This window comes from Leguminivora glycinivorella, chromosome 17 (genome assembly GCF_023078275.1).
Source record: "Leguminivora glycinivorella isolate SPB_JAAS2020 chromosome 17, LegGlyc_1.1, whole genome shotgun sequence".
Taxonomy (NCBI): Eukaryota; Metazoa; Arthropoda; class Insecta; order Lepidoptera; family Tortricidae; genus Leguminivora; species Leguminivora glycinivorella.
In genome coordinates this window covers 10,109,347-10,134,405 of record NC_062987.1, presented here as the reverse complement: position 1 = coordinate 10,134,405, position 25,059 = coordinate 10,109,347, and the positions used below count along the sequence as shown (strand labels likewise).

The window sequence follows — 25,059 nt, the reverse complement described above, 5'->3', positions numbered from 1 at the left end:
ACAGCGATAATACAATACACAATGCATAATTTATATGTAGGTCAACATTTTTAAAGTTCGTCCCTGTGTTTCTCTACCAATCACCAATATTGTTTTAAACATTGCCATGTTTATTTATACCCTACCAGAGACCTGTAAATAATAAGCATGTTATATGAGCCCACGGTATATGTGCTTACGTTCGTTGCAGGCATTTAAAATAACATAGTTAAATTAAAGCTTTCTCAATACCGAGTAACTTTAGATAGGTATAATATATGTCATAATGAGATCAACAACTTCAAAGAAACTCTCTTTAAGAAAGTATTAGATATGGTAATTAAGATCTATAGGCCACGGTGACTGCTTACCATCAGGTGTAACTTGTTTGCTAGATTTGCCACCGCTGTAGAATGAAGGTCGTGTTTTTTTAACCCCCGAAGCAAAAACGATGGGGTGTTATAAGTTTGACGTGTCTGTCTGTCTGTGGCATCGTAGCTCCCGAACGGATGAACCGATTTAGATTTAGTTTTTTTTTTAACCCCCGACGCAAAAACGACGAGTTGTTATAAGTTTGACGTGTCTGTCTGTCTGTCTGTCTGTCTGTCTGTTTGTCTGTCTGTCTGCGTGTGTGTCTGTCTGCCACCATCGTAGCTCCCGAACGGATGAACCGATTTAGGTTTCGTTTTTTTTGTCTGAAAGCTGAGTTAGTCGGGAGTGTTCTTAGCCATGTTTAATGAAAATCGGTCTACTATGTCGCGGTCGGGGGTTTATCAAAATTTTAATTTTGTGGTTATCTGAAAGCTGAGTTAGTCGGGAGTGTTTTTAGTTATGTTTCATGAAAATCGGTCAACTATGTCGCGGTCGGGGGTTTTTTCAAAATTTTAATTTTGTGGTTAGGTTATTGACTTATCATCGGGTTTTTGACAGTCTATGTTCCCTACCTGTCTCTACTTTGAACTTGCATCCAGAGTGGGAAATATTACTAATAAGCCAGTATAAGTATAACACAGGGAGAGACGGTTGTGTTCAAATTATTTCTATATTGGTATATTTAGTCACAAGGATTATGACTTGCGAGCTTAGGAACTTGAGGGTTTGCTAGTTGACTAAGTATTCAACAAGCTTATATTTTCGTAATCAGTGTTGGGAACTATTCATCAAGTTTTTGTGGCAATTGTGATCATGACGGCCGAAAAGTGTTGTTTATGTTTCAAATTAGAGGCAGGGTGTATACTGCTGGGAATAATTACGTTTGTGAGTATTAAATTAAATCTATTTCCTCCTATTACTTATTAGTGTTTTTGAGAAAATTTAAAGGTATTTAAGGTACTTTACTTACTCGTACTTAACATTTTTGCGTCTACAATGTTTAAATCGTTAAACTAATTAGTATTTCAAGGAAAACTTTTTTCCGATAAACTTTTAGCGGTTTAAAACAGGCATAATACACCGTGTTTCGAAACAATTAAACATAGTTCAATAATTAAGTATTTTGAGTGTCACTATTTTTTTTATTTTTTTTTTGGTAATTACCTACTTATTTTGATACGTACGTATTGATTATTACGAGAATGGATGTATATATAAATGGGATACCCCCATTTGCCAGAATTTCATTTGCCATAATTTTATTTGCCATCCTATTCAACAATCATAATATTGTTTCTCATAACATCTTATGCCATAATCATTGTTTACTATATTAATCTAGTGCCAGAAACTTTGTTTCCCATAAAGTCAGTTTCCATAATGTCATTTGTCAGAATCATCGAAATCCGTAATTACCACATTCCATACCATCATTTGTCATACAAATTAGCGTCCAGAAAAGTCAATTTCCATAATGTGCTTTGGCAGAATCGAAAACTACTATAATAGGTACTAGAAGGACTAGAGAATGAAACTGCTATCAGAAAGTAGGTTAGGTTAGGTTAGAACTGTGACCCCCTGGAAAATGAAACTGCTATCAGAAAGTAGGTTAGGTTAGGTTAGAACTGTGAACCTCTGAAAAAGGAAACTGCTTGAAAAGTAGGTTAGGTTAGGTTAGAACTGTGACCCCCCGGAAAATGAAAATACTATCAGACAGTAGGTTAGGTTAGGTTAGAACTGCGACCCCTGGAAAATGAAACTGCTATCAGAAAGTAGGTTAGGTTAGGTTAGAACTGTGACCCCCTGGAGAATGAAACTGCTGGAAAAGTAGGTTAGGTTAGGTTAGAACTGTGACCCCTGGAAAATGAAACTGCTATCAGAAAGAAGGTTAGGTTAGGTAATAATATGGGCAACAATTAATATGGCAATAATTGCTTATGGCGTTTGAATATTCTATGAAACCATATTATTGCACTTAATAATATGGCTAACAAATAGTATGGCATTGTATGATTATGGAAGGTAATATTCGGATAAACAACGAGTATGTCATATGATTTTTATGGTAAACAAATCATTCGGGCAAATGAAATTCAGGCAAGTTAGATTCGGGCAAATGAATATTATGTTAAATGACTGTCGGGCAAACAATAGACAACCATATATAAATATATGTATGTAAGTAGGTACCTAATATTGATCTAACCATCAAGCAATAGCCATAGAAATTATATAACAATAATATAATTCCGTTACCCGTTTAATTACAATAACAATAAAATTGTTTTCCCCTCACTAGCTCGGAAACACGTGTTTTGTCCTTTAATACCAGCGGGTAAAAACGCATTTTATCCACTAGTGGGTAAAGTAATTTGACCTTGAATAAAGTCAAATTAACTGCATAAAAATTGATAAAAGCAGGTGAATCTAATAATAAAGAGGATTTACCACCTGTGGAACTACTGGAAGCAGTGATAAACGCATTGTTTGCGTTGTAGTTTCCTCGCTATAGTGAGGGGAAAAGTTTTGTGTTACACTCGGGTGCAAATGTATTTAACTTCTCGTGTGTTAAAAAACTCGCAAGTTCAGGATTCTATTCTCGAACCACTCGCTTCGCTCGTGGTTCAACTATAGAATCCTTTCACTTGCTCGTTTTTCAATTTCACACTCGGCGTTAAAATACAACTTTGCCCCCTTGTATAACAAATAACTATTTCACTGGAATAAGCACTTTAAATAAACATTTGCGGTTTAGAATATTGCTATATAACCTGCATATAATTATAGACCATTTGTGAGTGTGCACGGGAAAACGTCCCACTTTGTCAGTTTCTTCATATAAAGATACAAGTAAATCTCGCCTTAATGGTAACCGACCAAGTGGGACGTTTTAGTACTAAACACACTCACATTTACAGAGATATAAACTGGACTATTAAAACGCAAAAGAGATTTTTCTGATTGATTATTTGTTAAATTATTATTATTAGAGAACCGTGTCCTCGAATTTAGTCATTCAACATTTTTTTTAAATCGATGAAACCTTTATATTATTATTATTACCAAATATGATCAATAAAAATTGGGAATCTAGTGTTATTGAAGACCACACATTTTCAATTATTTTGGTAGATTTTAAGTTTATTATTATTTGACGAAATCGAGTGGTCGAACTAAAAAAATGGCCTCTATATTATGATGCCTAATAGTTATTTGTTATACAAGGGGGCAAAGTTGTATTTTAACGCCGAGTGTGGAACGAGCAAGTGAAAGGATTCTATAGTTGAACCACGAGCGAAGCGAGTGGTTCGAGAATAGAATCCTGAACTTGCGAGTTTTTTAACACACGAGAAGTAAAATACATTTGCACCCGAGTGTAACACAAAACTTTTCCCCTCACTATAGCGAGGAAACTACAACGCAAAAAATGCGTTTATCACTGCTTCTAGTAGTTCCACAGGTGGTAAATCATCTTTATTACTAGATTCACCTACTTTTATCAATTTTAAAGCAGTTAATTTGACTTTATTCAAGGTCAAACTACTTTACCCACTAGTGGATAAAATGCGTTTTTACCCGCTGGTATTAAAGGACAAAACACGTGTTTCCGAGCTAGTGAGGGGAAAAAGTAATTGATTGTAATTAAAAGTCAAAAACTATTCCGGTATGAGCTGAAATGCCTAATACAGTGGTTTTCCTGTTGACATAATAAAAGTAGGTACTTAAATGAAACGTTTTGAATGGAAAGTACAAAAATTACCTATTTCTTAAGATAGGTAAACAAAGAGCATGAAAAATGAGGACATAATTTACGTCTTATTCTCTAAATTTATTAGGACCGACCCTTCTGCTAAGGGCCACAATAAATATGTCATTCAAACGAGGTCAAGTGACTCAAGTGGATGTTTTGGAATGTTCAGCTTGGCAAAAAAAGAGTAGAAATGATTCAATTTTTTTTACGATAGCAACACACTATTCTCATAGAAAAGTGTCAAAATCTGGTGTGTGTGTGGATTGAGTGAGCACCTTCCGAAAATAAAAAAAAATATGCTGATCATTTAGTAAAAGTTCTAAAACAATTGTAAAACGAATCTCTGAATTTGTAAAAAGATAAATCAAAAGATACAGCCATTAACATGTGCTCACTCAGTTCTCACAAACTACCAACGAAAACAGTGAATATATTCATTTAACATATAATATTTATATACTAACATTTAGTAAAAAATAGGCCAACCTACCTCTATAAATATTAGATCACCTAGTGACGTATTAAATTTTTTACAAATAGTTTCTTATGCTCACTCAATCCACACACTTTTGAAAAGCCGAATTTTGATGAAAAACATAAGATTTAGACCGCTATTATATGTGTATAGTTTAGTAAAAGTGAAATGGGAATTTGTAAAATACAAAACGAACCACTAACGTGTCAGGTTTTTTTATAATAAATTTTTGTAAGTGCTCACTCAGTCCACACGTTTTGAGAAAGTTAAAAATGTAAATATCTTACGATTTGTAGCACCTAAGACACTCGAAAGTACTTCAACATTTAGTAAAAATTTTTACTAAATATCCACCATCTAATATTTTATATTCGTTGTCTGGTTTTAAAGATATTCAGACATAACTTTTCTCATACAAATGTATCAAGTAGGATGACCACACTATGTCGGCTCCTGATTTTCCCCACCTTCCCATTTTCATATTGAGATTGGGGAGTTTCGTTCGTTCAATTTTGATAATATTAAACTAATACCATATTAATTCTCCATCTGCAAACTGTTTTTAGGTTATGTTCTTGGCCTAGTGATGATGTGTATTGTGTAATTTTTATCGACGTCAGGATAATAACTGGTTTTAGGTGTAATCAGTATCTAGTACCTTAAATGTTTAGAGAGTAAGTTGTTCTTGTAACGTAGGTTAAGGCGCCATATGTAGAATGGTTTATACAATAAATGATTTTTATCTTTTATCTATCTTATCTTAACCATATCGACATGCATGCATTAAAAAGGACATGAATAATAATTGGTAAGAAACAAAGAATATAATACTTCACTAGTAAGAAACCAGAACCTGGTAATCTAATCGCGCTAACAGATGAGCGTACCGGATTTGTAAGTGGGAGCGAGAAATAGTTATTCTTTTCTCGCTCCCACTTACAAATCCGGTAAACTATTATCAAAATTGAACGAAACTCCCCAAGCTCAATATGACAATGGGAAGGTGGGGAAAATCAGGAGCCGATATAGTGTGGTCACCCTACTTGATACATTTGTATGAGAAAAGTTATGTCTGAATATCTTTAAAACCAGACAACGAATATAAAATATTAGATGGTGGATATTTAGTAAAAATTTTTACTAAATGTTGAAGTACTTTCGAGTGTCTTAGGTGCTACAAATCGTAAGATATTTACATTTTTAACTTTCTCAAAACGTGTGGACTGAGTGAGCACTTACAAAAATTTATTATAAAAAAACCTGACACGTTAGTGGTTCGTTTTGTATTTTACAAATTCCCATTTCACTTTTACTAAACTATACACATATAATAGCGGTCTAAATCTTATGTTTTTCATCAAAATTCGGCTTTTCAAAAGTGTGTGGATTGAGTGAGCATAAGAAACTATTTGTAAAAAATTTAATACGTCACTAGGTGATCTAATATTTATAGAGGTAGGTTGGCCTATTTTTTACTAAATGTTAGTATATAAATATTATATGTTAAATGAATATATTCACTGTTTTCGTTGGTAGTTTGTGAGAACTGAGTGAGCACCTGTTAATGGCTGTATCTTTTGATTTATCTTTTTACAAATTCAGAGATTCGTTTTACAATTGTTTTAGAACTTTTACTAAATGATCAGCATATTTTTTTTTATTTTCGGAAGGTGCTCACTCAATCCACACACACACCAAAATCTGTCCAAATAGTTGCCACATGCAAAACGGTTTAAGTACATAGACGGTGTACCAGCGCGGAAGGGGCCACTCACACCCCAGCAGGGGTGTCGAACGAAAAAAGGTACCTACTTACAAATTGGCGTCAGGTAGTATTTACAACGCCCTGAAAGTGTTCGAAGGTAATAAATTAAGCTCCTTAGTGTTATGTAAACATAGTAGTAATGGTAATGAAATGGAATTCGCTGAATGAGTGAACAATAGACCAGTCTGTATTGGCAACTTTGCGTCTCGATATAAGTATCAAGACAAAAAATATGAAAGTATAACGATCATATTGTAATCATAATACCTATATTTTTTAACCGCATTCCAAATCTCAAAGGAAGGGGTTATCAAGTCGTCTGTATGTTTTTTTTTTTTATTATTTTTTTTAATGTTTGTTCCTCGATATCTCCGTCGTTACTAGACCGATTTTGAAATTTTTTTTTTGATTGAATGTATATGCATACAGATTGGTCCCATTTTTCTCAGAACCCAGTTCTGATGATGGGATCCTGGAGAAATCGAGGGAACTCCTCAAATCTGAAAGGCATACATATGGTGATTTTTGTGTTTTTAAAGGAACAGCATGCATTTACGTACGGAACAGTGACATTTGGTGCAGTGGAACTCCTGATGATGGTCAGAATGGAACTCCTCAAATCTGAATGGCACACTTATAGTGACTTTGGTATTTTTATAAGAACAGCATGCACTTACGTCCAGAACAGTGATATTTGGTGCAGTGGAAATGCTGATGATGGTCAGAACGGAACTCCTCAAATCTGAACGGCACACTTATAGTGACTTTGGTATTTTTATAAGAACAGCATGCACTTACGTCCAGAACAGTGACATTTGGTGCAGTGGAACTGCTGATGAACTGCCGCCCCTGGTTAGAGTTCCGTTCTGATAATCATTCTCATCTGTAAGTACTTCAGAATCATCCAGATTTCAAAATTGGTTCAGAAATGACGGAGATATCGAATAACAAACATTAAAAAATATACAGACGAATTGATAACATAATCCAACATTTGAAAGTATTTATCACCAGAACCCCAAAGGAAGGCGGTTTTTTTTCTTAAAAATTATTTTTATTTGTACTTAAGTATTTAAAGCTCGGCTACACTCGCGTTTCACCTGTGACAGATGTGGCAAAAGGTGTCGGGCTGCCATCGGACTACTAAGGCACCACACAATAAAATCACTGCAACAATCATCTGATGTCGTGGCCAATGATGATGATTTTATTTGTTTTACGTAATTCAATAATAGTTATTTGTTATACAAGGGGGCAAAGTTGTATTTTAACGCCGAGTGTGGAATTGAGAAACGAGCAAGTGAAAGGAGTCTATAGTTGAACCACGAGCGAAGCGAGTGGTTCGAGAATAGAATCCTGAACTTGCTAGTTTTTTAACACACGAGAAGTAAAATACATTTGCACCCGAGTGTAACACAAAACTTTTCCCCTCACTATAGCGAGGAAACTACAACGCAAAAAATCCGTTTATCACTGCTTCCAGTAGTTCCACAGCTGGTAAATCATCTTTATTACTAGATTCACCTACTTTTATCAATTTTAAAGCAGTTAATTTGACTTTATTCAAGGTCAAATTACTTTACCCACTAGTGAATAAAACGCGTTTTTACCCGCTGGTATTAAAGGACAAAACACGTGTTTCCGAGCTAGTGAGGGGAAAATAAAATTATACCTAGTTGTCTTTACTTAAGTAATAAAATTTGTTTTCTAAGGTTAACAAACGTTTCTGATTGACAGGGCATGCATAAAGTTAGGAAAACCGAAAAAGCTAAAGTTGATTAAAAAGCCTGACCAGTAGGCCTAGCACATGATGGCCGCGGGAGTATGTCGCCGCGAGATAGATGCCACGTCTTCTTCTAACTGTATTAATGACATAAGGACGGGTAGTCTATCTCGCGGCGACATACTCCCGCGGCCATCATGTGCTAGGCCTACAGGAAGCATGGTCGCGCGATAGACGATAAAATATCAGGCCGTCCCTTTCGCACTTACAAATAGTGCGATAGGGACGGCCTGCTATTTTATCGTCTATCGCGCGACCATGCTTCCCGTGCAGGAATATATGACTACATACGCACATTACATACAAGCACATTGGGACACGACAGTGAGGGCATGGGCATACATAATAGTACATTATATTATTCATAAATTAAAACACGACCGAAGGGAGTGTTTTAAATCGACACGAGTTTCGAATTTCCTTTTCGCACGTGTATCGTACGACGTTTTTCAGTACAGATGAGCCTCCGAAGTTTTGACCTGGCATATAATGAACCACTTCTCGCACTAGTGCGTAAAAAAAACACCATCTGTACTGAAATAGTACATTACGATACAAGTGCGTAAAAAAGGAAGTTCGAAACGAGTGGCGATAAATTAAAACACGACCGAAGGGAGTGTTTTAAATCGACACGAGTTGCGAATTTCCTTTTCGCACGAGTATCGTACGACGTTTTTCAGTACAGATGAGCTTCCGAAGTTTCGACCTGTTATATAATGAACCACTTCTCGCACTAGTGCGTAAAAAAAACACCATCTGTACTGAAAAATATTTATTATATTAATACTAGCTTTTACCCGCGGCTTCGCCCGCGTAATAAAAGTATTCATTAAGGTTTTCATTTGGATCCGTAGGGACCGTAGGTTTCTCTGTAGGTATATTTATCTGCGATTATTTCGATTGCACATAATACTTTTGCTTGCAATGATTACACATCGACCACAGCGTAGGTAATTCTATATACGCTGGGGAAACCTTTATAAACATCCCACATAGCCCGTATTTCGACACTATGATCGGTGGGTAAAAAGTACTTTTTTCTATTATCCCTTACAATTTTTTATTATTATTAGTATCCGTATCGCTATCGCTAACGCTATCGCTATCGCTATCGCTATCCCTATCGCTATCCCTATCGCTATCCCTATCGCTATCCCTATCGCTATCCCTATCCCTTATCAAGATGTTCAATGATATAACACTTTAAGTTCTCGCGCTTTGTACACAAATATCTGGGCAACCGAGCTTCGCTCGGTTCTGTCGTATCCTTGACATGTGTCGCCATCTAGTTCAAAAATGAATAGTACCTACATCGAAAAGTCACATAACAACACAACTCGAACGCGATTAATTAACATTATTTTTACCTTTTTGTCGCCATCTAGTGTTTGCCCAACGTTTCGGCCAGGTTGCACTGGCCGTGGTCACCCCCAAAAACCCCCACATAACAAATTTCTGCGGAAGACTGACGTCCCAGCAAAATGTCACCGGAGATGTAAACAACACAAAAAATGTCTACCCCCGATATTAATTTATATAAATGTTCGGGGTAGACAAATAAATATAATCTACCCGCTTTTAGTTAATGTTTATTTCCCACCATGTTTATTTTAAAGGTAAAAATAATGTTAATTAATCGCGTTCGACCTGTATGTGACTTTAAATATATGTTTAATGATTTCTTATCAAGTGCTAAAATATAAAGTTTCATGGTTTTATCATTTAAAATTAAGAAATCCCATACAAACTTTCAACCTCTTTTTCAACCCCTTCATCCCTTTTTTTCGAAATAAAAAGTAGCCTATGTTCTGTCTCAGGGTCTAAAGATTGTCTGTTCCAAATTTCATCAAAATCGGTTGCATGGTTTAAGCGGGAAAGCGTAACAGACAGACAGACAGACAGACAGACAGACAGACAGACAGAGTTACTTTCGCATTTATAATAATAGTATGGAAGTATGGATTTTTACGACCTTGAGTACTAATATGGTTACCAAGTGCCGGTTCTCTGAAAGTCTGCGAGCGACGGGGATACAATTTCGCTGAGTTTCATTTGTAGGCACGTCTAGCTGATACCTACGGGGAAGATTAAATTTCGAGAACTCGGGACTGTACCTACATTCCATACCTACGCCTTAGCACGGCAGAAATAAATGCTTACAGCTCAGCCACGACATTGGTCTAAGCGCGACAGCGGTGAGCGGTGGGCATACATTGGAGCGAGACACAGCGATGGGACTTTTCATTCGCACGTATGGCTTCCGCTCACCGCTGTCGCGCTTAGACCAATGTCGTGGCTGGGCCGTTAGGGTATGCGCTACGCGCCCACGGGTAACTTTGTCGCCGCAATTTTTTTGTCTCTCACGCCATCGGACTATGCGCTAGTGTGAAAGTGCGCACACGTAGCGACACAACTTTTCATAGAAACACGTACACCCAATAAGAGACAAAAAAAGTCGCCCGTGGGCGCATACTCTTAGGGCCACTTACACCAACGAAAATTGAGGGCTAACCCGAGGGTTAACCCACCATTTTATATGGAATTTGACAGTTGACAGCCCACTAACCCTGAATTAAGTGGTTGGTGCAAGTGGGCCTTAAAGCAAGCCTGAAAAATATTAGTGTTTACAATGTCCACATGCCTATTCCTGTGTTCCTAATCCAAAACGGGCATGGGCATAGTTATTTCTTTTTTTTACATTTTTACAAGAGGGCTAAGTTTAACCGCACGTGCCGATGTTGATAACCGAGCAAGCGAAAGATTCAGTGTTGAACCTTTACCAGTTGGCGTGGTAAAAAATCAAATTGCTCAAATTCATCAATTTAAGTAACATAATATCTAAATCATCATTTAAAGTACAGCTGCAGAGAAAAGTAGACCTCCTTGCATACAAATTTGTATGCAGGGGGGTCTCTCGCTACACGCCGGCGGCCGCGAGTGCGCGGCCCATTAAGTGGTGAAGACCTTAGCGCAGCGCATTAGAATTCAATGTCGGCTGCTCACGTGCGGTCCGTTTGTGGTAAAGAATTAATAATGGCGGGATTTTGTGAAAATCAAAGGAGTGAGCCTTCTGTACTTGTACTATTATACACCGTGTTTCACTTAACACTAAAAACCTGAAAACAGTTTGTTCAGAATCGAGAGTAGAATCGATTGAGCTATATCTTGATGGGGGTAATATTTTTATTTAAATTAGTATTATTAGTTATTTTTTACGTGCCCATTCTATTGTACTCGTAATACAACATTGTGTATATCGCATTGTTAGAGGTTGTTTACCTTTTTTCAGTATTTAGGGGTATTAATACTGGCCGGTTACTTGGACGATTATTTTTTCCGCTACTAGTTTGACGTTGTTTGTCAGTTTAATCTTAATGTTTATCATAAGTCATAACAAATTGAACTCTTACCTAATTACAACCTTGTCATTTTGAATATTGAGTTTATTTGCTTACTGCGATTACCTGTCCAATTTGAAGTTTACTGTGACAAAGCTTTAAAGTGTTTTACAGTGACATCTTAGCTGTCTATTGGTAAACCTTATGTCGTTGCAGTAACGTACACAAATAAATAGTCTTATGGTTTATGATGGTAGTTAGCAATTATTTTATTGAGTGTAGAGCTAAAAGTCAAGTAGAGCTGTACAGAAAATTAAAAATTCAATTAAAAAAAAAGTAACGATCAGATTAAAAGATGAATACTCTAGATGAGTTAAAAAAAATAAAAATCAGTTGGGGTGTCTGAGGTTTTGAGTGATACCGGAAACACCGTGTATATTCATATATTATGCAAATAGTATTTTGACAGATTTTCTTTTCTTTTCCAGGTGGTATCTGTGATCGGGATAATCACCACCGTCGTGGTCATATTGCCTGTGCACGCCGAAGACTTTAAGTCACTAACTTCGAACATCACCAAGTCGCATCACCACATCTTGGAGTTGGTTTCGGACACATCAGTGAAAACAGTGTTTGTGGGGTTCGCTATGATCGTCTGTCTACTGTGGATCGTGGTATCCGTTATGCTGATCGTCGGTATTGTGAAGGTTAGTGCGTTTTCACATTATCCGATCCGATATCGGATGTAGGACCGATATCCCGTACATTACCAGGCACCATCATGGATTTTCTCTAAAAATACTTCCGACATCCGACAGTGTTTTAGTGCGTTTTCACATTATCCGATCCGATATCGGATGGATTTAAATAGCAAAAATCAAAGACGGCAGCTTAAATGTATGGTCCTACATCCGATATCGGATCGGATAATGTGAAAATGCACTTAGTGTACCTACTAAATTTATGTTCCTAAATTAAACCAAGTTCAACTGACCATGGCCTACATGGTCCTTCGAACCGGATGTGAGCTAACAAAGACTGGTTTTAAAATAGATAGGTACCTAGAATTAAAAAGCTTTGTTATTGCAAAAAGAGTATGATTAAGTAATATAGTTACATATAATTCAATAACCTGTGTCACAGCGATATCGCAATTTCGATTTCTTTCAACCCCATATTATATTTGCTGGGGCCAGGGTGGCACTGAAACTTAATCAGTTTCACGTGCTCTGCTTACCCCTTTCGGGAATAGAAGCGTGAGGTTATGTACCTGTGTATAATTAAATAAGTGTCTCTTTAGGATATGGAACAAAGTCAAATATTTTCTTTCTTATCATGGTCCTTCGAACCGGATATGAAGTAGTTGTGTTTTTTTTTCAGAAGCGAGTGAACTTCGTGATGACCTACTTTCTGTTTGGTATTGCGATGAGCATCATGCACTTGCTGAGCGCCTTGCTCGAAGTGATCAGCGGTTTCTGGGTCACGAGTCTGGTCACCTCCATATTGACATGTAAGTAGACATAAGATTTAGCAGTTTTAAATAATTCACGGGTATTTTGACTAGACTTATATTGAGCGGGATACAGGCTGTGATTACGCTTTTGTTTTTTTAACTACCGAGATTTTTGCGCGTTTCTATAAAACTTTGCCATCCACACGCTAATCCCGCAATCTTCACTTTCCCGTGACGTGACCATAATAAAATATCGGGAGCTCAACAAAAAATTTATCATGGTATAAATACCAGTCAATATAAGTCTAGGAGCTAGGACATAAAGATTTACGTTACTTACACTACGTTTTTTATGAAATTCTATCGAACCCTGGTGACCTACTGCAATAATCGAAATTTCATTAGGTACCTATTACTTTCCCTACCAGTTTACAAAAATGTTATTAAAATGTCCTCTTTACTCTTTTGTTTATAAAAGGATTAAAATATAATAATCACTGACGTCGTAGGCAATAATAAACAACGTACCTAAATATAATAATTAAAATAACAGTTCGAAATAATTGCATATGGTTTTCCTTAAAATTACATTATTATTTGTTATGTATCCACTCGTTTACTCCTTCACTAGTAAGATGGCACTTTTGCATATAAATAGTTTAGATATCTAAGGGAGTTAAACCTTGGCTACATGTATGTACTTAATCGTAATCTATCGTACCGTACTTATTTAGTTGTAAAGATGTCTAGAATTTTGGGCGCTGCGTGCGAATAGGTATGAATTAACTATGTAATAATAGCCTTTACAACTTGCTTATGTTCTAATTGAAAATTGATATTTTTCAGTGGCGTACATCAAATGCTTGACATCCGTGTACGCCGCCTACGACAAAATGCGACAGCAGAAGACCGTTGACGACTGGGAGCAGCTGCTTAATGAAGACGACTCTATGATCGAATGTTAAACCAATAGCCATGCGCGGATCCAATTGCCCCTTCCAATTGTCCCTTGCCAATGGCAAGATGTGAAAGAGTGATGCTAATTGCCACACACAATCTTAAATATTAACGAACATTTATGCTAGCGCCGGCCGCCCACTAGCGGCAGCATTTGGAACTAATTTGATCCATAAGCTTTCTGAAACGTAATCTAGAAAAGCCTACAAAATTGGGATACCACCAGTCGTGCACCGTCGTGATCGTGTAAGGCGGCGAAGTACGGAGAACTTCGTACATTGACCTGTTCCTTTCTTTATCGACATGTAGGTATAATTGTATTGATATTGATAGATACTGTTTTTGCACAATATCATTGGTCGCTTTAGGGATTGGAAGAGTCCGAACAGGCGGGTCAATGTACGACATTCTCCATGATTTATTTACATTAATTAGTTACCAAAATAATTAGTAGTCGATTATCCCAAAATTAGGTTAGGATTAATCCATCCTATTAGGATGCCTAATTAGGAATGGTAGGATATTCTATTACCTACTCATTTTTTTAAACATAAGTATGTATAATATTCTAGGAAAGGTATAAAAACAGGGTAAAGGTAAATACGGGTATAGTGTGTCTGGCCGGTACATTTGGCCTTTTTACTCATTGTCACAGGTGGTTTTGCGAGTTTATACTTTTTTTATTTGCTACTCACAATTTGTGGTAAACGTATGAACCCTCAACTAACACTGACCAATGTTTAATAGTTATTTGTTATACAAGGGGGCAATTGAAATTGTTTTTTAACACACGAGAAGTAAAATACATTTGCACCCGAACTTTTCCCCTCGCTATAGTGAGGAAACTACCACGCAAAAAATGAGTTTATCACTGCTTCCAGTAGTTCCACAGGTAGGTAAATCATCTTTATTACTAGATTCACCTACTTTTATCAATTTTAAAACAGTTAATTTGACTTTATTCAAGGTCAAATTACTTTACCCACTAGTGGATAAAATGCGTTTTTACCCGCTGGTATTAAAGGACAAAACACGTGTTTCCGAGCTAGTGAGGGGAAATAGTTATTTGTTATACAAGGGGGCAAAGTTGTATTTTAACGCCGAGTGTGGAATGAAAATGGTTTTTTAACACACGAGAAGTATAACCACAAAATTAAAATTTTGAAAAAACCCCCGACCGCGACATAGTGGACCGATTTTCATGAAACATGGCTTTAACTCAGCTTTCAAACAAAAAAAACTAAATCGAAATCGGTTCACCCGTTCGGGAGCTACGGTGCCACAGACAGACACACACACAGACAAACAGACAGACAGACAGACAGACACGTCAAACTTATAACACCCGTCGTTTTTGCGTCGGGGGTTAAAAATACATTTGCAACCAAGTGTAACACAAAACTTTTCCCCTCACTATAGTGAGGAAACTACAACGCAAAAAACACTGCTTCCAGTAGTTCCACAGGTAGGTAAATCATCTTTATTATTAGATTCACCTACTTTTATCAATTTTAAAGCAGTTAATTTGACTTTATTCAAGGTCAAATTACTTTACCCACTAGTGGATAAAATGCGTTTTTACCCGCTGGTATTAAAGGACAAAACACGTGTTTCCGAGTAGTGAGTGAGTTAGTAGGAGGTAGGGCATAGCGAATGATATTCCGCTTTGTGTGGTAGGGCACAGCACAGCGGATATCGTCTCGCTCGAATCTAGAGCAGAGCCCAACTGGGGAAGTACCTTCGCCTTACAGAAGACCGCAGCCAAATAGCACTAGACCCTACTCATAGTGTTGTGTTTCTGCTGGTGAGTAAGGCTGCCAGAGCTCAACGAGGGTGCGGTGTGCTGATGACGGGAGGACTACGGAACTAACTTGTTCCGTCTATTGTCCTTTGAGTCGTCGGCAACACGAACCCTCCTTGGAACTTGTACACTCCTTTTTGCTGTGTACTTAACACAGCAAAAGGGAGTGTACAAGTTTCTAATGGGGTGGCAACGCGCATGTGACACTGTTTGAGTTGCAGGCGTCCATAGGTTACGGTGACCGCTTTACATCAGGCGGACCGTATACTTGTTTGCCATCGACGTAGTATAAAAAAAAAAAGTGAGGGAAAAGTAGTTTAAACAGGCCAAATGTGAAGGCCAGACACATTTCTCCTTGTGGCACATTTACCCGTATTTACCTTTCTACTTATCCGGTCGATATCCAAAGTTATCGATAAGGGTAGTGTAGAGAGATAAAATAGCTATTTTTGAAATGGCGGGCACGGTGTAAAGTAAACTTTATACAAATCAAATAGATGAGTCATAAAGTACAACACGATAATAAATAAACCATGAAGAGTTATTTCTGGTCTAACAGGAAAATTCGCGGTTATGACACCAGTAACCAGTTATCCATGTAACTCTTTTGTAGAACTATGTAATACCTGTTATTCGGACCTATATTTACAGAATTCATCAGGAATTCCTTTTAAATTGGTCCTTTTCCCTTTGATTTTAAGAACCGTTCACATGTAGATTATCTATGCTACATGTAGATTATCTTTTCTTTGAAAATCATATTATAAAAATAAGTTATTTTGGAAAGACACTCTTCAATTATGTAAATAAAATTATGAACACTTAAAGCTAATTAAGGCTCATATTTTTATGATAACAATTAATTCAATCAGTATTACGAAGTTCTTTTAGTTCCTCCTATATAAACACTGTTTAAATTTCATTTTTTCTAAGCTGTGAGTCACGCTATAATCGTAATCGCGCAAGAACTACATTTCGTACATCGGTTGTTCAATAAAAAAAAATTATTTTGCTTAAGGTATTTTATTTCAATGTCACCACCATACTATTTGGTATAGATGCACTTCCACGACAATGGTCCCCGCTATTACTGATCATTAACAACGGTTTTTATTTAATGGCAGCAATGCCGAATTTATGTTATCTGTACAGCTTAGCAAGAAAGAGTAGAAATGGAACATTTTTTTTTATCATAGCAACACCTCACTATGCTCATAGAAGTGTCAAAATAGTTGCCAGTGTTGCCACATGCAAAACGGTTTACATAGACGGTGGCGCCCCCTATTACTTTCTACTCTTTTGCCAGGCTGTAACATTCTTACGGCTCAGCCACGACATTGGTCTAAGCGCGACAGCGGTGAGCGGCAGCCATACGTGCGAATGAAAAGTCCCATCGCTGTGTCTCGCTCCAATGTATGGACGCCGCTCACCGCTGTCGCGGTTAGACCAATGTCGTGGCTGAGCCGTTACGTTATTTATTTTAACGCGATCACGGGCCACGCTATCATAAAATTAAGACTTTGTTAGCGATCGCTACTTACAGTCGAGTTCACAAACATCTGTACAAGCCAACATACCAAAAATATATTTATACGTCTCAGATGACAATAAGGTCGCGTAGGTATACATATATTTGGAATGTTGGTTTGTAAAGGTGTTTGTGAACTCGACTGTACCACGAACAAACACAAACACTGTTTACATAAACACTGACAATATACAATATAATTTACGTATGTACAGTATCTATATTAATTACAGTTTAAAAGAAATAAAATATTAACTATAGGAATAGCATTCAGCTACACAATGTTGAATTTTAAAATGGTTATATTTTTGTCAAAAATTTTAAGCCAATTAGATTCAATTAGAACAAGTTCTGTATGGTTTGAATCAAACCTAAATCAAAATGTATTTTACTGTAAATACAAAGCGTTTTTAATAAAAATTGATATGAATGAACTCCTATTTATTATTTAGAAATAAATGCAAAATATTCTTCAGAGTTTAAATGACATTATATTTAGTAGGAGGTGACTCACTTTGTATTTTCATAAATTTATAACCAATTAAAAGATTCTTAAAGTAAAAAATAATATCACACATATTTTACAGATTTAGCACCTTATACCAATTTAAAGTAGATTATGTCAAGTTTAAAATAAAATAATATCAGCATTGCACCAATAGAAAAGAAATATATCCAGGTATAAATACCTTGAAAACATAGTCATGAGCTGCACAAATTAACATAAATCACAATCAAATACATATATGAATTTTAGGGATAAGATTATATTGAGTCTTATGAATATAGATTTTGGTATATGTTTCAGAAGTATTTAGAGATTTGGAGCATTCTTTATATAGACATCATTATTAATTTGCTTAATTTTGCAGTCCATACCTGACTTGTAATAAAATTGAAGTGTTTTTTATTTATTTAATGTACATGTATTATTTACAGACCAATACATTTATGTAATGGATTATTACCCCTTCAAATCATTTATAATGTACATTGTAAGTTGCAATAATTTGCAATACAGAATTTGCAAAATGTGCAATTAAATAACAAATAAAACAATCCCTGTTTGTTCAATTCAAGTTTGTACATGCAGGATTTCAAAATGGCTCAAAAACAAGTATACACAGGAATTTAGTTCTAAAATATAGGTCTTATGGTCGTAAAACTAGCATACTGACAAGCCCTAAGACGAAAGAGAACACTAGTTTGAGGTTAGATCCGATGTGGAGCCACTCTGGGAACTGTGACTCGACTACTGTTTCTGGCTGGGTGGGAAGTAGGAGGGCAGCAATGCAGCATATGCTCACTGCCACTGCCACTACATTCACCGGCTGATGCTCTCTGGAAGATGAGATGGTGAAACAAATAAATAATTGCAGATATTGCTCTGTTAACCCTTTACCGCATATTGTTCCATATTTGGCCGTTATAAATTCTACTCTACTGACAGCTGTTACAGTTCAAATTTGAAAAAATATTGCATACGTCACATGCGGTATAAGGCTAACCCTGAAATCAATGGTATCATAAAGGTTTTACTTGAAAAATGAATTAAAAAGAATTGAAATACACATCTACAGTATGAGTAGTATGACAAAGTCTCATATCGACTCTCATATCTAAGGGATAAAATGACTATTTCAAATTAAATTCTAGTGTAAGCACTTATAATATAATATTGTTGTTATCTAATTCTGCTCCAAGTTTGAGAAATATATCATAAAAAGAAAGTTAATTTGTACACAATTAAAGTAGAACTCACGGTATGCATAGAAATAAATCCAATGCCAAGTTTCACTTATTTATTATCATCCACTGTTTTATTTTTCATAATTTAAATGACTTAGTTTCATTGAGACACATTAGAATAAACATATTTATCATTTTAATTAACTGTTTTTGTGCTGTTGCAGATTTACAGTCTAGGACACTTTAGGTCCTGTAATAAGTACTAGATATACCCCATAGGTAGTGCTAGTGTTTTTGTATGTTCAATGCTTTTAATATACCTATTGATTTGTAGCCCGATTGCTAGTGCTGACCCTTATTTCAATTAATTAAACTCATTGAAAAACGAATTAAGGCAGGTTGATAACCTCACTCATTTGATTGTTTACAGGTGAACATTGTACTTATTTATCTAGTACCTTATAAACATAATGATAACAATAGTGACGTAAATGTAGTTATCAACTGTTTTTGGTCAATAATATCTGCAAATTCATTATTATAGACTGTATACATTAAATAATCTTGACCCTTGGAAACTTTAAGTGCAAGATATTACAATACAAGATACACCTCCCTAAAATGAATAAAGTGAATATTGATATGGATCTTTTCCATATTATGGTTAATAATACTAAATCCAATCAGTATATGCACCCAACAAATTCATTATCTATGTATAGTAACAGTATAGGTACTAAAATTGTGAATAGACTCTATCTAAGCCAACTGTACCAACTGATGTGACACCATGCCCCGTACATTTCTCATAAATGTACCATAATGATCAATTTCAAAATAAATTCAAAACTTGTATTGACATTACACCCCAGTATTTATCGAACAAGTTGCAATTTTCTCAGCGGCATGTTAGGAAGCTACTCGCCTCATCTGCCCACGGCACAACACAACTGCATTTCGTGGCAGGTTTAGATATGCCGCCACGAAATGCTGGAATAATATACCGCCGCCCATAAGAATCTCCCGTACAATGTTGTCTTTAAAGTTAAATACAAAAATTACATTTTAAATTTGCAGAAATCTGTTCAATAGATCACTTGCTAGTGCCAATGTCATTATTGCCTTATATAATTTTCGCTCCATGCAACCAGTAGGTAAACTCTAATTAGTCTCAGACATAGCTTAAATTAAAAAAATAAATTAGTGCTCAATGTTAATGTAATAGTAGGTCATATATCTAGTTTTAATATTTATAATTTCTTTCTAGATCTCGTAAGTTTAATTTTTGTTATAAATATGTACTGACGCGATCGCTTGGACAGGTGTCCACGGAAGACCAGCGTCAAGTTGCCTGGTAGGTAACTTGACAAAATGCTGAGGGGAGACCTTTTCAGTGACGTTAATATAATACCTATTCATGTGTATCATATACGTAAGGAATATAGTTAACGTCCTGAATAAAAATATTTTCTTTCTTTCTTTCTATCTGCACATTTGCTATGGGAAGTTGACATAGAGTTCATTCAATTTGATAAAAATAATTTAAAGTACCTGTGATGAGGATGGTTGCATTTGACATGCATATGTTCCTCCACCTGCTTCTGAGGAGTCACTCTCGAAGATAGCGGGTGGAAACTGTCTCCTAAGCTCTCTAGGTTGGGGTTTACGGGTTCACCTTCTAATAGTTTTGTTGGAATATCCCTCTTGCCCAGTGCCTGAAATAAAAATATTGATGACATTTTCATAGATTGACAGATCTTTATTTGAATACCAATATGTTACATGGAAAAGATAGTCAGGACGACCATGAAAATGATGGAGTGACGACATTGCAGCTACCACCGGCCCAAGATGGATGAATAAGGCAAAAGACAGGGACAAATGGAACAAATAGGAGGAGGCCTTTACCCAATAAAATGGGATTTCTAACTGAGAAAAAAAAAACATACTAACAATAAAATTAAGTCTAAAATAAAACTAACAATAGATAAATCAAATTTATGTGAAGAACAATAGTTAAAATTAATGTAAAACAAGTATTATATGTTATTGTATTATAATGTACTTAAGTAGTTGTTAAGAAAATAAAGAGGCTTTCTACCTATCTTCTATATGTGACATGGAAGATATACATAATGGACCCTGGAAAGGATGTAGCAAAACATTGTTTACAAACATCTTACTTAGCTTATTAATAATTACAAATTCTTCAAATTTTATTGGTTTAAAAAGTATGTGGTGTTTGTAGGCTGTTAACACAGTAAAATATTTGTTTAGAAATGCAAATTCGAATGATAATTAATGACCACGCTAAGCATGAGGATTAGCCACGTGTTTGTTATTTTGTAAATATGCGTGTTGTTGATATCCAATAAATATTTACACCGTAGCTAATAATCACAAAAGTGCGATGAACCGCTCTTAGATCCGTATCTAATATTATACTTGTGAACCTTTACCTGCTGGGTATTTCTGTCGTACATAGTTATTCTAAACTTCTCTGTCGTGTTGCAATGCAAAACAGATGGTTGTGTGTAGCGCACAACAATATCAATGCAGCTTTGAGGAGGTATCAAACCTTCAGGATCGATCACTGTGAACTTATTCGGAGCAGTACATAACACTGAAACAACAAAGGTTAGTTAAAACTAGTATATTCGCGAGCACAAAAATACCACGCACGTAGGACAATAATAAGTACCTTTAAAATTTACAGAAAAATCGTACGGATTGTAAACAGTCAACAACTGTTTGTGTGTATGACGAGCACTCAGATAAAACTCTAGAGAAACGGGAAACACGAACACAGGGAAATTCTTCATTTTGTTATTAATTTAGAACACAATGCGAAAATAACATTCCTCCCAAATGGCAACCGACGACTGACGTGAGCGAGACGTTTCGTCTGACAGAGGTTTGACAGCATAAACAAAGACACTGTTCGAGTTAACGAAAATACGCTAGAACCCTTTTTATTGATGCACGGATTGTGTGTTCTATACTCAGTGTACACCCGCTTTAGCAGTAAAAACGGATTATAAGCAAAAATTATAAGGATCAAAGGATTTAAAGACCGGGACAGTTATTACACTTTTTTTGACTTTATGTTGTGATTCCATGCTCTTGCCCATAAACCGGGGTATGTATGATAAAGCTATAGTCTGGCAAAAACGAATTTTTAGGAGCTGCTAGGAGCCCAGAAAACCCATATGAAAGGGTTTCCGAAGGGGGTTATCCTGAATTACAAGTATTTACTATTAGTGGGCATGAATGAAAAATAACCTGCCAAGGAGCTTTGAGAAAATCATTGGGTACTCGGAAGACCAACAGACTGAGTCCGTCTATCGACTTCTCTATTTTGTGACTGATGACTCTGATGACCAACATCTCTATTGCTCTTACCAGGCACATTCGAGATCACAGATACCGAAATCCCAGTTTTCGGTTTGGTGGTAGGCCCGCGGGTACTTTGTTCCTATACGATAAAATATAAAACCAGTTTCTTTTACTATAAACATTTTATTACAAATAAAATAATTTAGGAGAGAACGAAAACTGAGAAGGACTCAAATCCAAACAAAAAGGATTTAGTAACTTGTGATTCGTGAAATCATAGCAGTATTATATCGTTTAGAGTCTTATCATACTGGCGATTTGCGCGCGATTTGAAAATGAGGCGTGATCGTTCGCGGCGAAATAAAGATGGAAGCAAATGTGGTCACAAAAATGGGCGGCAAAATTGAAAAATGTAGGGCTCACCAGCCAATTGTCTTCATAAACCGCGTGCCTTAGGAAGGCACCTTAAGATTAGCTATAACACTTATAAAACTTGGAATTTCTCGCTTTCATTTTCTACATACAGTTGCGCGCTCGCTTTGCATTCAACTAGCTCGGAAATCGCCAGTATGTTAGAGGTTACGGCCCTCACAATCCACAATGGTAATACATCCGTTGTTATGTTAGTCTAGCTGAAGAAACTAAGCAAACAAGGCATTACATTACTTCCGCACATGTTATAAACTTTAAAACGCACCATGTTTGGAATTAGTAATCATTTATTCCTTTCACTTGATTTCTAGATCATTTTCAAACCAAGATTGTGCTCAAATAATTATAAACCCTTTGCTCGTTTAGTTTCTCCAGTTCTTAAAGATAATTACACAATTAAACATATTAAAGCGAACTAAACACAGGTCTTTATATCTTTATATCTTGGCAATAACTAGCTGCCAACTAAATTTAATAAGTTCATTCCAAAAAAACCATAGCGATCTATCTACAATCACTGATTTTTACAATATTCGCTACTCATACTTACGACTAAAACAGCCAATGAGAGTACAATGTTCTAAAAAATATTTGTTGAATTTCTTAGTGGGTAACACTGCGACTTGGATTTTCGTTCTAGCATTAACGCCAAATTAGTTATAATCCTAACTACTTTAATAAATAAAGCTTTTATAATTTTGAATTTTGGACTACACAAACTTATATCCTATCAAGCAATATGAGAAGGCCTTCACATAGGTCTTATAACGGTTCAAATTGACCATTTTATTAAAGTTGTCTACCCTACTTTTATTTGGATTTGGAAATTTTTATGTGGTTTCCACTCAGAATCGCGAGTTCTTTCAATCATAATAGGAGAAATAAAGTGTCCCAAGGTTTTTTCCCATTCGGTTACCATTTTTTCATACATTTTGTATAGCGGTAACGAAATGGAAAGTTGGAAAAATGTATAGACATCTTGGGACATTTTTTTTCTCCTAGCAGGATCGAAATACTTCGCGATTCTGAATATGAATCGCGTAAAAAATACCAATGTTACAAAAAAAGTGGGGTAGACAACTTTGATAAAAAAAAATGGCCCAAATATAGCTGACAAAAGCTAACGGACTCGTAATGTATTCATTGAAACATAGTTCAGATCTTCGCATCTTAACAAAAAAATGTGACACAATAGACCAAAGAGAAAATTCCGTAGTACAAAATGCTGTACCTACCACTATTAGACTAAATAGTAGTTATCATAGTATTTCTTGGTTAGAATAGTCAATAGACAAAGTTTACAAAAATATCATCGATTAAAATGACCCCAAGGGCCAAACTATAGGATTAAATGCCCATAAGTTACAAAAATCTGTAAAACCAAAGAAAAATATTTGTAAATCTAGTGGCAGTTGGCAGATACGTTACTCGTCGGACAACACGCCGTATGAATTTGTGGCGGGTCAATCCGCAGCAAGAGTAACACGAGTCACGATTTTATGGCATGTTTCATTTATTCACGATGCAAGTTCAAGTGATAATCTATCTCTAAATAAGTGTTACGTCGTGACTCGCGTTACTTTTAAGTGGATTCACCCTGGCCCATATCACAAAGGTACTAGTCACAAGTGGAAGTCTCTTTCTCATGTAACAAGTTCGAAAGGGACTTCCGCTTGTAAATTGTAACCAGTAGCTTTATGAAATTGGACATTGGTCGATCGAGGCGAGGCATAAATTAATGGCCCTGATTTGCCTCTCATCACTCTACCGCGTACGTTCAGTAAGCAGCCGGTACTGATTAATGAAATGGATGAACATTACAGACTTGCAAGAAAGAGTAGATGGGCCATTTTTTTCGAAGTTGTCCACCTCACTTTTTTTTGGATTTGGATTTTTTTATGTGGTTTCCACTCAGAATCGCGATCTCTTTCAATTCTAATAGGAGAAAAAAAGTGTCCCAAGGTTTTTTCCCATTCCGTTACCATTTTTTCATACATTTTGTATGGCGGTAACGGAATGGAAGGTTCGAAAAAATGTATGGAAATCTTGGGACATTTTTTTTTTCCTATCAGGATCGAAAGAGCTCGCGATTCCGAGTATTAATCGCGTAAAAAATACCCATGTTACAAAAAAAGGTGGGGTGGACAACTTTGAAAAAAAAAAATGGCCCAGATACTCGTATAAAGTGGCAACAACGTAGCGTCGTCCCTTTCATATCTATGTGTAAGAGAACGGGAAGAAACTACGATGTTGCCAGGTTTTATAACTTCTTTCTCTATCAGCGTTAGATAATAAATTTGCACCGTAAATATTTTGCACTATTTGAAGCATCTAATTCCTTTGATATAATTAGTGTTAGCATAGTGTTACAAAACCACGATAAATAGCTACATTTAACAA

The 25,059-nt window shown here is 36.0% G+C and overlaps 2 protein-coding genes across 2 annotated transcripts; one reads left to right on the top strand and one right to left on the bottom strand.

Annotated features, from left to right (window-relative positions):
• Positions 1 to 1,007: 1,007 nt before the first annotated feature.
• On the top strand, positions 1,008 to 14,676 carry LOC125235169. The gene is made up of 4 exons (XM_048141624.1): positions 1,008 to 1,236; positions 11,952 to 12,170; positions 12,844 to 12,973; positions 13,763 to 14,676. Exons 1-4 carry the CDS (start codon positions 1,165 to 1,167, stop codon positions 13,879 to 13,881), a joined length of 540 nt encoding a protein of 179 aa, XP_047997581.1. The 5' UTR covers positions 1,008 to 1,164; the 3' UTR covers positions 13,882 to 14,676.
• A 2,652-nt stretch (positions 14,677 to 17,328) lies between these two features.
• On the bottom strand, positions 17,329 to 21,783 carry LOC125235270 (motile sperm domain-containing protein 1-like). The gene is made up of 4 exons (XM_048141774.1): positions 21,593 to 21,783; positions 21,351 to 21,514; positions 20,443 to 20,606; positions 17,329 to 18,543 (listed from the first exon to the last, which is right to left on the bottom strand). Exons 1-4 carry the CDS (start codon positions 21,711 to 21,713, stop codon positions 18,354 to 18,356), a joined length of 639 nt encoding a protein of 212 aa, XP_047997731.1. The 5' UTR covers positions 21,714 to 21,783; the 3' UTR covers positions 17,329 to 18,353.
• Positions 21,784 to 25,059: the final 3,276 nt, after the last annotated feature.